Here is a 14,736-nt window from a genome sequence, read left to right as displayed (position 1 = left end):
TCCGTGAGGATGTGGGTTCAGTCCCTGGCTTCACTGCAGCACAGGTCATGGAGATGGCTAGGATTTGGCATTGCTGTGGCTGTGGCGTACCCGGCAGCTGCAGCTCCCATTCAGCCCCTAGCCTGGGAACCTCCATATCCTGAGAGTATGGCCCTAAAAAGAAAAAACAGAAAAAAGAAAAAAAAAAAGAAACAAATTTTTAGTGGCAGCTATTATGCCGAGAGTTGGGGATACATCAAAAAAGAAAACTTACTCCCTGTTATTTTTGGTATAGTTATTGTAAAATAGGAAGTTCACTCACGGAAAGTTAATACCTCGATCAGTTTACTTTCTAAAGACTTTGTAGATCCCAAGTAAAACACTGTAAGTCAAAATGTCCTATACCTACAACAGTCTTCATATTAGACATGTCATTCATAATGGCGAGTGGCACATGTGAGAGGGTACAGCAGCTGGGCGTGCCTGAGTCTTTTCAAGTGAAGGCAACAGACCAGTCCCAAACCAGTGATTTCTCTACATTCTGCTCATATAGAGCTTATCATTTGTCTTTGTTAAATTAAATATAATTAAAGAAGATACCCATTCACTGAGTATTTGTATATATGAAGAATTGTTCCAAGACTTTCCATTCATTAACTCTTTTAATCTTTATAATAACTTTTTCTGGTTTTTTGTTTTTGTTTTTGTTTTTTGTTGGTTTTGTTTTTTTTTCTTTGTCTCTCTGCCTTTTCTAGGGCTGCTCCCGCGACATATGGAGGTTCCCAGGCTAGGGGTTTAATTGGAGCTGTACCCTCCGGCCTACATCAGAGCCACAACAACGCGGGATCCGAGCCGCGTCTGCAAACACCACCACAGCTCATGGCAATGCTGGATCCTTAACCCACTGAGCAAGGCCAGGGACCGAACCCGCAACCTCATGGTTCCAAGTCAGATTCGTTAACCACTGCGCCATGACGGGAACTCCTATTTTCCATTTTTTTAATCACAATTACACAGTTGATGAAACTAAGTAAAGAAGGAAAGTAACTTGCCAAGGGTGCACATATGTTCATTGATTAACCTGGGATTTGAACCAGAAGTTTCAATTCCATGACTGATTTTTTTTAATTCACTACATTGTAATATGTAAAATGAAGCTTATACTAGTGATGGGGTGTGATCATGGAGCTCTGATAAGCCATTGCCTTCTTTTTAACTCATGGGACTATTGACTATACCATCTACAGGAAAAACAGAACCCAGACTCTGAATTTCACCTGGAGAACTTGATAAACTCCGGATCAAATTTGTTTGCAGCAGGAACAGAGACAACCACTAGCACCCTGAGATATGGGCTCCTGCTCCTAATGAAACACCCTGAGGTTCAAGGTACAGCAAATATCCTCCATATTTACTTAGGATAAAAGATGAGCTCCTGGCACTGGGGTGAGTGGGTGGGAAAATACTGCTGACAGTGATGACTTCTCTTTCTCTGTGCTACCTTTGACCCTCATGCAAAGGGCCATCCATGTGATTTTGCTTGTGTAGATCTGAATTTTTCTTTTCTTTTGTAGGGCTGATCCAGTGGCATATGGAGGCTCCCAGGCTAGGGGTCAAATTGGAGCTACAGCTGCCAGCCTACACCAGTGAGAGCAACGTGGGATTCAAACTGTGTCCTCCACCTCCACCTCAGCTCACAGCAACACTGCATCCCCAACCCTCTGAGCGAGGCCAGGAATACAACCCAGATCCTCATGGATTCTAGTCGGTTTTGTTACCCCTGAGCCACAGTGGGAACTTCCATAGATCTGAATTATATCAAACGATGCTGATGAACTCAAAGACTTCCATTGCAGTTTACAAACAGAGGTGCTGGAGTTTCCAGGTTCAATCCCTGGCCTTGCTCAGTGGGTTAAGGATCCAGTGTCTCCGTGAGCTGTGGTATAGGTCGCAGATGAGGCTGAGATCCCACATCGCTGTGGCTATGGCATAGGCCGGCAGTGACAGCTCCAATTTGACCCCTAGCCTGGGGCCTTCCATATGCCATGGGTGCAGCCCTAAAAAGCAAAATACATACATACATCCAGAAGTGCTTCTGAATCCCAGCTCTTCTGCCTAAGATGCAAAGAGTGAGCCCCGTTTAGACGAGGGATGCATGAGTTCCCATGCTGGATTCTCATTCTAGGCCTGCCAATACCTGGCTGTGTGACATCAAACCAGTTATTTCTCTCTCTCTCTCTCTCTCTCTCTCTCTCTTTTTTTTGGGGGGGGGGGTGCTGTGCCTTTGGACACAAAATTTCCTGGGCCAGGGATCGAACCCATGCCACAGCACTCTGTTTTTCCATTTTGAAAATGGACAAGATTCCCCAAAGGGGCTTTTTAGCTCCAGTGCAGTTTGTTTGTTTGTTTATTTATTTATTTTTATTTTTTTTCTTTTTATGGCCACATCTGTGGCATATGGAAGTTCCTGAGCCAGGGCTCAAACCAGGGCAGCAGCTGCAACCTATGCTGCAGCTTGTGGTAATACCAGATCCTTAACCCACTGAGTGGGGCCAGGGCTTGAACCCGCATTGTCTCATAGAGACAATGTCAGGTCCTTCACCTGCTGGGCCACAATGAGAACTCCATTCCAATATAATTTAAAATTCAACAATGAAATTGGCGTAGCTTGATTTTCTCAGGTACATTCTTAGAGCACAGGTCTTAGAAAGCCAGTGTTGATAATTGCTCAACAAAATGATGTTTGCCATTCCCACAAAATATGTGGGCGAATGGACGAGGCTGACAGAGGAGACACTCCTGCTAGAGTGGGGATTAAATACTCCTGTGGCTGCTTTGCCAGGCATCTGAGGTAAACCTCAATGTCTACCACAGAAGTCATTTCCTCACCTGCACAGGACGATAAACCAGTTCAGGCAGGAAGCTGAGGACATACCTGACCCAGCCTTTATGTGTCCTGCAGCAAAACCTCTGGTCTTTGCAGCAAAAGAGAAAATAGAAATTCCAGGAATTCCCGTTGTGGCTCAGCGTTGAACACATCTGACTAGCATCCATGAGGACGCAGGTTCAATCCCTGATCTTGCTCAGTGGGTTAAAGATCTGGCGTTGCCGAGAGCTGTAGTGTAGGCCGCAGAGGTGGCTCAGACATGGCGTTGCTGTGGCTGAGATGAGGCCAGCAGCTATAGCTCTGATTCAACTCCTAGCCTGGGAACCTCCATATGCCGCGGGGGCCGCCCTAGAGAGCTAGAAAAAAAAAAAAAAATGGAAAGAAAGAAAGAAAATAGAAATTCCAGGAGGAGCAGAGCCACTGGTTGTTTAGCAACATGTCTTTGACCTTGGGAGCCTTTTCTAGGCAACTTTCTATTCTATATGGTAAGCAATTCCAGGTCATTTCCAGGTGTTCAGGGAACACATCTCGTGAGGGGCGGTCACGATTCATGTCTCTGCAGCCAAAGTTCATGAAGAAATTGACCGTGTGATTGGACGCAGCCAACGTCCCTGCATGCAGGACAAGATGAAGCTGCCCTACACAGAGGCCGTGTTGCATGAGATACAGAGATACATCGCCTTACTTCCTTCTAACTTACCCCATGCCACAGTCCGGGACACGAAATTCAGAGAGTACATCATCCCCAAGGTTAGCAGTGTCTGGGGAAGCTGGCTGGGATGGAAGGGGCAGGGTGAGAGGTGTCTCAGTTCTGTTCCAGGAAGAGGGTCCTGGGAAGAACAGGGTCAGAGTCACACGGCCTGGCTTTGAAACCTGTCACTGCCATGCAGTGCCCTCTCAGGCCAGCCTGTCGCCTCTGTGGTCCTGTCTCTGCTTTCCCGGAATGGGGAAGCTGACCTGGGCCTTCTGAGGCCCCCTCACACTTTGATACAGGAGGTGTTAAGGAAGAAGTGGTTTGCATTAATATGAATCTTGTGGGACCTGGAATCTGATTGTTCATGATGGATTTTGAAAGGGGGGAAGAGACGGAAAAGGAGCCTGCAGCTCTAAGGCAATCAAGCTGTTGTCCAGTTTCTTTATTCCAAACTCTCTCCTCCCAGGACTTCATATACGAGGACCTTTGGGATGTTGCTTCCCCAAACAGTGAATCCGTATCAAAATATGTACACGAACACTGGGGTGTAGTCAGTCTCATGTAGTGACTAAGGGCTTGGGTTTTACATTTGATGCATTCAAAAGTATAAAAGAGGAAGAAAAGATGCCAAATCTGGCCAAAATGCTGAAAAACCGAGATAGCCCCCATCTTACTACTACATGTCAATGTGAAATTCTAGTAACACATAAGCCTCGCGTCACATCAGAAATGCAACACCACCAAGTGAAGGCAATCAGGACCACAGGAGCGAATGGACTAGCACCAGAACATCTGGTTTACTAAAATTCACCATATCCAGGCGTTCCCATTGTGGCTCAGTGGTAACAAAACCGAACTAATATCCACGAGGACAGGGGTTTGATCCCTGGCCCTGCTCAGTGGGTTAAGGATCCAGCGTTGCCGTGAACCATGGATCTCGTGTGGCTGTGGCTGTGGTGTAGGCTGGCAGCTATAGCTCTGATGTGACCCCTAGCCTGGGAACTTCCAAATGCCTTGGATGTGGCCCCCCCCCCAAAAAGAAAGAGAGAGAGAGAGAGAGAAATTGACTGTCTCCACAGAATTTTGAGAAAAATCACAAGAGAGTCTCTCATTTGTGCAGAAACAGCTTTTGACAATATTAAAAAGCTTAACCATTACTAATTGAAATAGATGAATACCTCCTTAGCTAGAGAAAACATATTTCCTAAATCATGCTTATTAACTAAAAGTATTCCAATTAATATAAGAAATAAGACAATGCTGTCCACCATTACCTGCATTATTTAACGAGAATTTAAAAAATGGTAATAAGATAAAACATTTAAAAGGAGGGGTCACTCACGTTGTAGTTGATGTAATTTTACCTGAAAAAAACGCAAGAAATTTAAGTGCCATTGCAAAAATAGAGTTATACAGTGGTTGCGTACAAATGTATTTTTAAAACTTTATTCACTCATTTGTACAGTTGACTTACAATGTGTTAATTTCTTTCTTTCTTTCTTTCTTTCTTTCTTTTTTCATTCTTTCTTTTCTTTTGCCTTTTGTCTTTTTAGGGCCACTCCCGAGGCATATGGATGTTCCCAGGCCAGGGGTCCAGTCAGAGCTGTAGCTGCTGGCCTGTCACAGCCACAGCAGCACAGGATCCGAGCCATGTCTGTGACCTACACCACAGCTCACGGCAATGCTGGATCCTTAACCCACTGAGCAAGGCCAGGGATTGAACCTGCATCCTCATGGGTACTAGTGGGGTTCGTTAACCACTGAGCCACGATGGGAACTCCACAATATGTTAATTTCTGTTATACAGCAAGTGACTCAGTTATACACACACACACACTCACACATTCTATTTATAGTCTTTTCATCATGGTCTATCCCAGGAGATCGGATGTAGTTCCCTGTGGGACACAATAGGACCTCATTGTTTATCCATTCTAAATGCAATAGTTTGCATCAAGTGGATTTCCTGCTGTGGTGCAACGAGATCAGTGGCATCTTGGGCGTGCTGGGATGCAGGTTCAATCCCCAGCCTGGCATAGTGGGTTAAGTAAGGATCCACCGTTGCTGCTGCTCTGGCTTAGGTCACAACCGTGGCTTGGATCTGATCCCTGGCCTGGGAACTCCATGTGCTGCAGGGCAGCCAAAAAAGAAAAAAATAAGTAAAAGTAATAGTTTGCATCCACTAACCTCAAACTCCCAGCCCATCCCTCTCCGTGCTCCATCCCCCTTGGCAACCATGAGTCTGTTCTCTATGTCTGTGAGTCCGTTTCTGTTTTGTAGATGGGTTCATTTGTACCATGTTTTAGATTCCACATATAAGTGATGTTGTATGGTATTTGTCTTTCTCTTTCTGACTTACTTTCCTTAGTATGATGATCTCTAGTTGCATCTGTGTCGCTGCAAAAGGCATTATTTCATTCTTTTTAATGGCTGAGTAATATTCCATTTGTGTGTGTGTGTGTGTGTGTGTGTGTGTGTGTATGTGTGTTTATCATATTTTTCTCCATTCATCTTTATCCATTCATGGGCATTTAGGTTGTTTCCATGTCTTGGCTATTGTTAATAGTGCTGCTCATGAACATAGGGGTGCCTGTATCTTTTCAAATTGTGGTTTTGTCTGGGTATATGCCCAGGAGTAGGACTGCTGAATCATATGGCAACTCTACTTTTAATTTTTTGAGGAACCTCCATACTGCTCTCCATAGAGGCTGCACCAACTTGCATTCCCACCAACAGTGTAGGAGGGTTTGAGTCTCTCCACACCCTCTCAGCATTTGTTATTTTAGACTTTTTTTTTTTTTTTTGCTTTTTTTTAAGGGCCACAGGTGCAGCATATAGAAGTTCCCAGGCTAGGGGTCAAAGCAGCCTCCAGCCGGTCAGCACCACAGCCACAGCCGTGCAGCCACAGCCGCATCTGAGACCTACACCACAGCTCATGGCAACACTGGATCCTTAACCCGCTGAGCAAGGCCAGGGCTTCCCCATGGGTACTAGTCAGGTTCATTACTGCTGAGCCACAATGGGAACTCTCCGTAGAGTTATAAATGATAGCCATTCTGACCAGTGTGAGGTGGTACCACATTACGGTTTTGATTTGAACATCTTGATTTGCTTTGATTTGAACATTGAAGGGATGTTGAGCATCTTCTCATGTGCCTGTTGGCCATCTATATGTCTTCTTTGGAGAAATGTCTATTTAGGTCTTCTGCCCATTTATCGATTGGATGGTTTGGTTTTTGTTACTGAATTGTATGAGCTATCTGTGCATTTTGAAAATTAAGCCCTTGTCAGTTGCATCATTCACAAACATTTTCTCCCAGTCCATTGGTTGTCTTTTTGTTTGATTGAAGGTTTCCTTTGTTGTGCAAGGGCTTATAAGTTTGATTAGGTCCCATTTGTTTCTTTTTGTTTTTCCTTCTGTCGCCTTGGGAGGCTGACCTAAGAAAACACTGGTGTAATTTATGTCAGAGGATGTTTTTCCTGTATTCTCTTCTGAGAGTTTTATGGTGTCTTATCTTATGTTTAAGACTTAAAGCCATTTTGAGTTGATTTTTTTGTATGTTGTGAAGGTATGTTCGAATTGCATTGATTTTCATGCAGCTGTCCAACTTTCCCAACCAGTTGCTAAAGAGACTGTCCTTTCCCTCTTGCATATTCTTGTATCCTTTGTTGAAGATGGAGTGGACACAGACGTGTGGGTTTATATCTGGACTCTCTGTTCTGCTCCATTGATTCGTATGTCTGTTTTTATGCCAATTCCGTGCTATTTTGGTTACTGTAGCTTTGTAGGATTGTCTGAAGTCTGGGAGGGTTATGCCTCCTGCATTGTTCTTTTTCCTCAGCATTGTACTGGCAATGTGGGGTCTTTATATTCAATCCTAATATAAATGTTAGGATTATGTGTTCTAGATCTGGGGGAAATGTCAGGGTACCTTGATGGGGATTGCCTTAAATCTGTAGATTGCTTTGGATAGTGTGGCCATTTGGACAACATTAATTTTTCCAATCCAAGAGCCTGGGGTATCTTTCTATTTCTTTGAGTCATCTTCCGTTTCCTTGATTAATGCTTTGTAGTTCTCGGCATGTATGTTAATGTTTCACGTCCCTGGTGAGGTTTATTTCTAGGTTTTTTTTTTTTTTTTTTTTTGTCTTTTTGCTATTTCTTGGGCCGCTCCCGCAGCATATGGAGGTTCCCAGGCTAGGGGTCGAATTGGAGTTGTAGCCACCGGCCTACGCCAGAGCCACAGCAACGCAGGATCCGAGCCGCATCTGCAACCTACACCACAGCTCACGGCAACGCCGGATCGTCAACCCACTGAGCAAGGGCAGGGACCGAACCCGCAACCTCATGGTTCCTAGTCGGATTCGTTAGCCACTGCACCACGACGGGAACTCCTATTTCTAGGTATTTTAATATTTATTTATGTATGTGTGTATTTGCTTTTTAGGGCCGCGCTTGCGGCATGTGGAAGTTCTCAGGCTAGGGGTCAAATCAGAGCTGCAGCTGCCAGCCTATGCCACGGCCACAGCAACACGAGATCCAAGCCACATCCGTGAGTTACATGGCAGCTCATAACAATGCTGGGTCCTTAACCCACTGAGTGGGGCCGGGAATCAAACTTGCATCCTCACGGATACTAGTCAGATTCGTTTCTGCTGTGCCACAATGGGAACTCCCCTAAGTATTTTAACTTTTGATGCGATTTTTGAAGGGATTGTTTGTGTACGTTCCCTTTCGGATATGTCATTGATAGTGTAAGGAAATGTAACCAGCTTTTGTGTGTCGATCTTGGATCCTGCTGCCTTGCTGACTTCATTTATTAGTTCTAGTAGTTTTGTGGAATCCCAGGGTTTTCTGCCTCTAGAGTCTCATGTCATCTGCATATAATGACAACTTTACCTCTTCTCTACCAATTTGAATACCTTTTATTTATGTTTCTTGTCTGATTGCTGTGGCTAGGACTTCTAGTACTGGGTTGCCGAGAAGTGGTAAGAGTGAGCATCTTTGCCATGTTCCAGATTTTAACAGGGAGGCTTTCAGCTTTTCAACGTTGAGTATTATATTGGCCATGGGTTTGTGATAAATTACTTTTATTGTGTTGAGATATGTTTCCTCTATACCCACTTTGATAAGGGTTTTTATCATGATGGATGTTGAACAAACACACATTTATTATTTAAAAAAATCACTTTCCACCCTTTATTAGTGAAAACTCTTTTAAAAAACACGAATAAAGTGTTCCCATTGTGGCTCAGCAGTTAGTGAACCTGACTAGCATCCATGAGGACGAGGGCTTGATCCCTGGCCTTGCTCAGTGGGTCAAGGATCCGGCATTGCCATGAGCTCTGGTATAGGTTGCAGACGCGGCTCGGATCCCACACTGCTGTGGTTGTGGCAGAGGCTGGCGGCTATAGCTCTGATTCGACCCCTAGCCTAAGAACCTCCATATGCCACAGGTATGGCCCTAAACAGACAGAAAATAAAAACAAAATAAAATAAGAAAAGGTTTTATTTTTGTTTGTTTGTTTGTTTGTTTATTTGTTTGTTTATTTATTTGTTTATTTATTTATTGTGGCTGTATCTGTGGGATGTGGAAGTTCCTGGGGCAGGGAGGAACCACGGTAGTGACAGTGCCAGATCTTTAACCCACTGCATCACAAGAGAACTCTGAAAAGTTTTTATTAATAAAAACAAGAATAAAATACTTAGGAATGTACTTAACAAGACACCTGCAAGATTTATTTAAAAAAAAAAAACACCTTAAAATATAAATGAGAGGCATATACATTTTGAATAAATTAAAAGACTTATTCTGTGTTCAGGTAGCAATGATCCTAAAATGAATTGATGCATTTATGAGACCGCGATGAAAACATAAACTAGATTGTTTTGGAACTTAACTAACCGATCCCAATTGTTTTCATTTTATGGCCACACCTGTGGCATATGGAAGATTCCAGGCTAGGGGCTTAATTGGAGCCACAGCCTTCCAGCCTATGCCAAAGCCACAGCCACGCCAGATCCTATCCACATCTGCAACCTATGCCATAGCTTGTGGCAACACCAGATCCTTAACCCACTGAGCGAGGCCAGGGATCTCCAACCTGCATCCTCTTGCATCCTCGTTGGGTTCTTAACCCACTGAGCCACAGTGGGAACTCCAGACCCCAAATGTGATATGGAAAATTAAAAAATAAAGAATACTTACTTTCTTCAGGTCCTACCAAACATTAAAACATAGTATAAGGTCACAGTTATTAAGGCAGTTTAATACAGCTTCTTCTTTATTTTTTTATTTTTTATTTTTTTGCTTTTTAGGGCCACACCCATGGCACATGGAAATCCCCAGGCTAGGGGTGGAATTAGAACTGCAGCTGCCAGCCACAGCCACAGCAATGCAGGATCTGAGCTGCATCTGTGACCTACACCACAGTTTATCTGGCAACCCCAGATCCTTAACCCAATGAGTGAGGCCAAGGATTACACCTGCATCCTCATGGATCCTAGTCGGATTCATTAACCACTGGGCCATGAAGGGAACTCCCTAATACAGCTTCTTGAGCAGACAAACAGATCAATTGAATAAAGTCTAGAAATAAACTTCATTACACATGGAAAATTAGTACGTGATAAAGGTGCCTTTTCCCTTGTAACCTAGAGGGAAAATATGGGTTATTTGGTTGTAAACCTCCCAGGTGAGTTGAAAAAAATAAGTATAGAATAAAAAATCCCTACCTCAAACCTTATATGAAAATTTATTCTTTGATGGCTCAAATACGTACACATAGAATACTGAACTGTAAAAGTGCAAGGGATAAAAGCCATAATTTCGGGGGCGGGGATTTCAGAGTGACGAAAAGCTTTCTCATATTAATCAAAGAAAAGAGGAATAAAAGGGCTATACATTTAAAATTGGGTACCTTTGGTTATGTGCATGTAAGAAAAATTTACCTAGGAGAAAGAAGAAGTCAAAAGGCAGATGACAAACTGAGGGGAAATATTTCCTAGTTCATGAGAACAAAGGACTAACTACTGGAAAATAAATTGAACTCTTGCAATCAGCATAAAAAAAAAAAACAAAAACCCAAACCAACAGATAAAATGCATGGGAGACAAAATTAAAATTTGAGTAAAGAGTAATTACAAATGGTTTTTAAATGTGTAAAAATATAGGAGTTCATGCAGTGGCTCATTGGGTTAAGAATCTGACTGCATCAGCTCAGGTTGCTTCTGAGGTGTGGGTTCAGTCCCTGGCCTGGGAACTTCCACATGCTGCAGGTACAGCCAGAAAAAACAGAGACACACACACACACACACACACACACACACACACACACACACACACAAATATATTGAAAATGAAATTTATGGAGTAACATGTTTTACTTATATGTTGGCAAGATATAAAAAAAAAAAAAGCATATGTTTTTGCTAGTAGTAAAACTGGTGTAAGTTCCATGAAAGACATTGTTGCAATTTCTGTGAAAATTCAAAACATGCATAACAATTTGAAAAGCAGTTTCACTACTAGGAATTTATCCTTTGTGTATATTTTCCCCAACATAATATTCATTGCAGCAATATTTGTGCTGAATATCCATCTTGAAAGGATTTAAAAATTCCTTTATTTAAAAAGTGGAACACTGGAGTTCCTGTCGTGGCGCAGTGGTTACGTATCTGACTAGGAACCATGAGGCTGCAGGTTCGATCCCTGCCCTTGCTCAGTGGGTTAAGGATCCGGCGTTGCCGTGAGCTGTGGTGTAGGTCGCAGACGCGGCTCGGATCCCGAGTTGCTGTGGCTGTGGCGTAGGCCGGTGGCTACAGCTCCGATTGGACCCCTAGCCTGGGAATCTCCACATGCCACGGGAGCGGCTCAAGAAAAGGCAAAAAGACAAAAAAATAAAATTAAATTAAATTTTAAAAAATGAAAAGTGGAACACTAAGCAAGCTATCGAACACGGCAGAATGCTCCAGTTTGTGTGGGAAAGGTGGGAATTATGTGCGTAGCTTTAAAAAAAAAAAAGTCTATATGCAATCTCCAAAGGGTATATCATAAACTGGTAGCAGTGATTACATTAAGAGTGAAACCAGGGGACTTGAGTTTAGGAAAAAGAAACAGATTTATTTTGACTTTGTACTTTTGTAGATTTTTTTGTTTTTTTTTTTGTATTTTATACCAAGGGCATGTATTAACTACATCGATAGTTGTGAAATAATGTTTCAGGAAATACAAAATGAAGTAAAAATGGAGAGAGGAAGCTTTCACTTACACAGGGTGCTTTATGATCAGATAAAACTTGGGTCAACTTCTAATCATGCCACTGGCTAAAATTATAACCTCACATTAAGTTATTTCTAGGAGTTCCCTGGCGGCTCAGTAGTATCCAGCATTGTCACTGCTGTGGCATGGGTTTGATCCCTCTGCGGTGCAGCAAAAAAAAAAAAAAAAAAAAAGCTATTTTTTCTCTCTGATTCTTAGTTTCCACCTTTATACAATGTGAGTCCCCCCCACCCCCCAAAATAGAGCCTACTGATTATCACTGAAGTGAGAATTAAATGATATGTATAAACAACTAAACATAGTATCGGGTAAATGGGAAGTGTCCAATATAAATGGTAGTTATCCTTATTATATGGTCACTTAAACCTCACAAAATCTAGCAGGGGAAAGAAGAAAGTCTATTGTAGGCTGGAGGAAAGCCCCACTCCATCTTACAAGTGAAGGAAGTGGACTATGAGCCAACAGATTTTGTAGCTTACAAGGCTCGGTATCTCATTTTCTTCCATTCACACCTGAATTCACAAAGGAAAAAACTGTGAAAAGTGAGCTCTTCCAATTTGAGGCAGCAGTTCCAGCAAAGCACTTGGAGAGACAACATGGGTTGCAAACCTTCGTTTTTTACCAGTTGATCATTGCACACCGACCATTTCTCTTCCCACGGAGAACCGTCTTACTACCCGATAAAGGATAACATATAATGGTGTGTGTAAAAGAGCCATCACACAATACAGTCCTCACCAGGCAAGCTTGCGAGTGCTTGGTCCTATTTAATCTACTACAGTTAAGAGTGTTAGACTTTTTATGAACGGAAGATAAGCATGAAACATGGCACTCCATTCTCCATTTCTCGGTTCCAGGGCACTACTGTATTGCCGCTACTGTCTTCAGTCTTACACGATTGCAAGGAGTTTCCCAATCCAGAGAAGTTTGACCCAGGCCACTTTTTGGATAAAGATGGCAGCTTCAGGAAAACGGAATACTTCGTGCCTTTCTCCATTGGTAAATACGGTTAGGCCCCATCCAGACCATGCATGCGCACATTTTGGACAACTTTTAGCTTCACCGAATGCGTGGCATAACTGCGTAATCCACTGATGATAGCAAAGCCAGTCAAATCAATCTGTTGTAGCACTCAAATCGGTATGGAGCCCTTTAAGTTTGTACACCAGTAGGGTCAGGTAAGTCTTCCAGGGACCGTTTTGGTTTTTGGTAATTGAGTGTAATGCCCGTTTTTACAGAAACCAAAGCAAATCGGCTCAGTTCAGATGTCACACATTATCAGATGACGAGGGGACCTGATTTTGCAAACTCTTGCTTGTTGCTCATTTGGGATATTGACTTTTCCAAAACAAAATGAACCGGTTTATTTCGTCTTTTAAAATTATTAACCCTGATTAATCTCCTGGTTCTTAGAGCCAGAGGCCCTCAAAGAGACCGTGGCCACGAAACCTTCTTTTTTCCCCTCTGAAATCCAGAGCCCCACCTACCCTTACATCTTTGCAAGACTGCTTGGCTCCCAGTTGCTATTTCCCATAAAGGCAGAAAGGCAATTTGGGATTGGTCACTACACATTCTTTTTCTTTGTCAACCTAGTCAATCATCTGATTCGTATTTTCAGAAGTAGCAATTAATATGTTTTGTGTCTAATTACAAGCATAGCAAGTGTTCAATAGAAAAGATGGAAAATGCAGAAAAGCAAAAAAAAAAGAGAAAGAAAAGTTATTTGCAACTTTATCCTACAGAGAGAATCACTGTTAATATTATGCTGTAAATACTTCAAATGATTGGGTAGGTATACATAACATATATATATATTTTTTTTTAAATAAAATCTGGTGTGATACCCTGCTTTTACTTAACTTAGTGCGTTGTGATAAAAGACAGCCTGTGGTAATAAATAATTTTCGTCAATCATATTTAGGTTTCATTTATTTAATCAGTCCGACATAGACAGATGTCTAGTTTTCATCTAACTCGTCAGGGCCGTAAATAGCAATGCAAGTGACACCCTCATAGGGGAATTGCTGCTTCCTGCAGACAAATCCCCAGAAGGAGAAGTACTGAATTAAAGAGTGAAAATTTCCTCGGAGGTTCTTGAGATGTATTGACAAATATCCCTCTAGAAAAACTACCAACTCATTGTCCGCCAGTGGTTTCTGAGCAGTGTCTTCTCTGATCCGTATTTTCAGCAGCGTTTAGGAGTGTATTGCATTTGAATATGAGCTATGGCATTTGAATTTGGAGCAAGCTAATGGAACTGTCTCCTCGTTCCAGGGAAACGGGCCTGTGCTGGAGAGAGCCTGGCTCGCATGGAGCTCTTCCTGTTCTTCACCACCATTCTGCAACACTTTGTCCTGAAGCCCCTGAAGGAGCCAAAGGACCTAGAGACCAAACCCATTTCGGTTGGGCTTTTCAACTTGCCACCACCCTTCAAGCTGTGCCTCATCCCTAGATAAAGGAAGATCTTCTTTTACCAATTGAAATCAAAGTAATTGCTTTTTCCTCTCACTCCTCCTACCCAAATTGTCTCTCTCTGCATTTTAGATATTGCCTGGGACAGAAACACTAATCATTAAACTCTGACGGACATTTGTTTAAGTCTACAAATCTCTTGACAAAAAGGAACAGCGTCCTGAAAGTTCCAAGGGTCAAGCAGTATACTTATACCCTAGAGAGTACTTTAGCAACTGTGGTCTAGCCGAAGGCCTTTATCAGGCAATCAGCAAATAATGCAGCCTTCACTCTTTCTGTGACTTTGGAGATATGCTGATTTGCTATAGTTTTTCAAAATAGAGAAATTAATATAATCGCCCATGTGCAATGGTTTTCCTCTTTTCACTCGAAAATGCATGATTTCTGCCACGTGACAAAATAAATCCTTTTTTCCCACAATA

General features: G+C 42.5%; 1 protein-coding gene across 3 annotated transcripts in view; it reads left to right on the top strand.

The window, feature by feature from the left end:
• Nucleotides 1-14,736, top strand: part of CYP2C33 (cytochrome P450 family 2 subfamily C member 33) — a 32,840-nt gene extending 18,104 nt beyond the window's left edge. The window contains exons 6-9 of one of the 3 annotated variants that reach the window (NM_214414.1): nt 1,227-1,368; nt 3,429-3,616; nt 12,700-12,841; nt 14,117-14,735. In NM_214414.1, the coding sequence (NP_999579.1) occupies nt 1,227-1,368; nt 3,429-3,616; nt 12,700-12,841; nt 14,117-14,298 (654 nt within the window). In that variant the 3' untranslated portion in view covers nt 14,299-14,735. Of the gene's footprint in view, nt 1-1,226; nt 1,369-3,428; nt 5,213-11,314; nt 11,467-12,699; nt 12,842-14,116 lie in introns of those variants that run through there. The other 2 variants (XR_014825734.1, XM_084993181.1) reach the window with 2 other exon arrangements.

Source organism: Sus scrofa, chromosome 14 (assembly GCF_054392235.1).
Source record: "Sus scrofa isolate SSC_HxYL_T2T_F1_AM1 chromosome 14, Sscrofa_HxYL_maternal_Yorkshire_Landrace_v2.0, whole genome shotgun sequence".
Classification (NCBI taxonomy): domain Eukaryota; kingdom Metazoa; phylum Chordata; class Mammalia; order Artiodactyla; family Suidae; genus Sus; species Sus scrofa.
The sequence above is the reverse complement of the archived record's forward strand: the minus strand, read 5'-3'. Positions and strand labels throughout refer to the sequence as shown.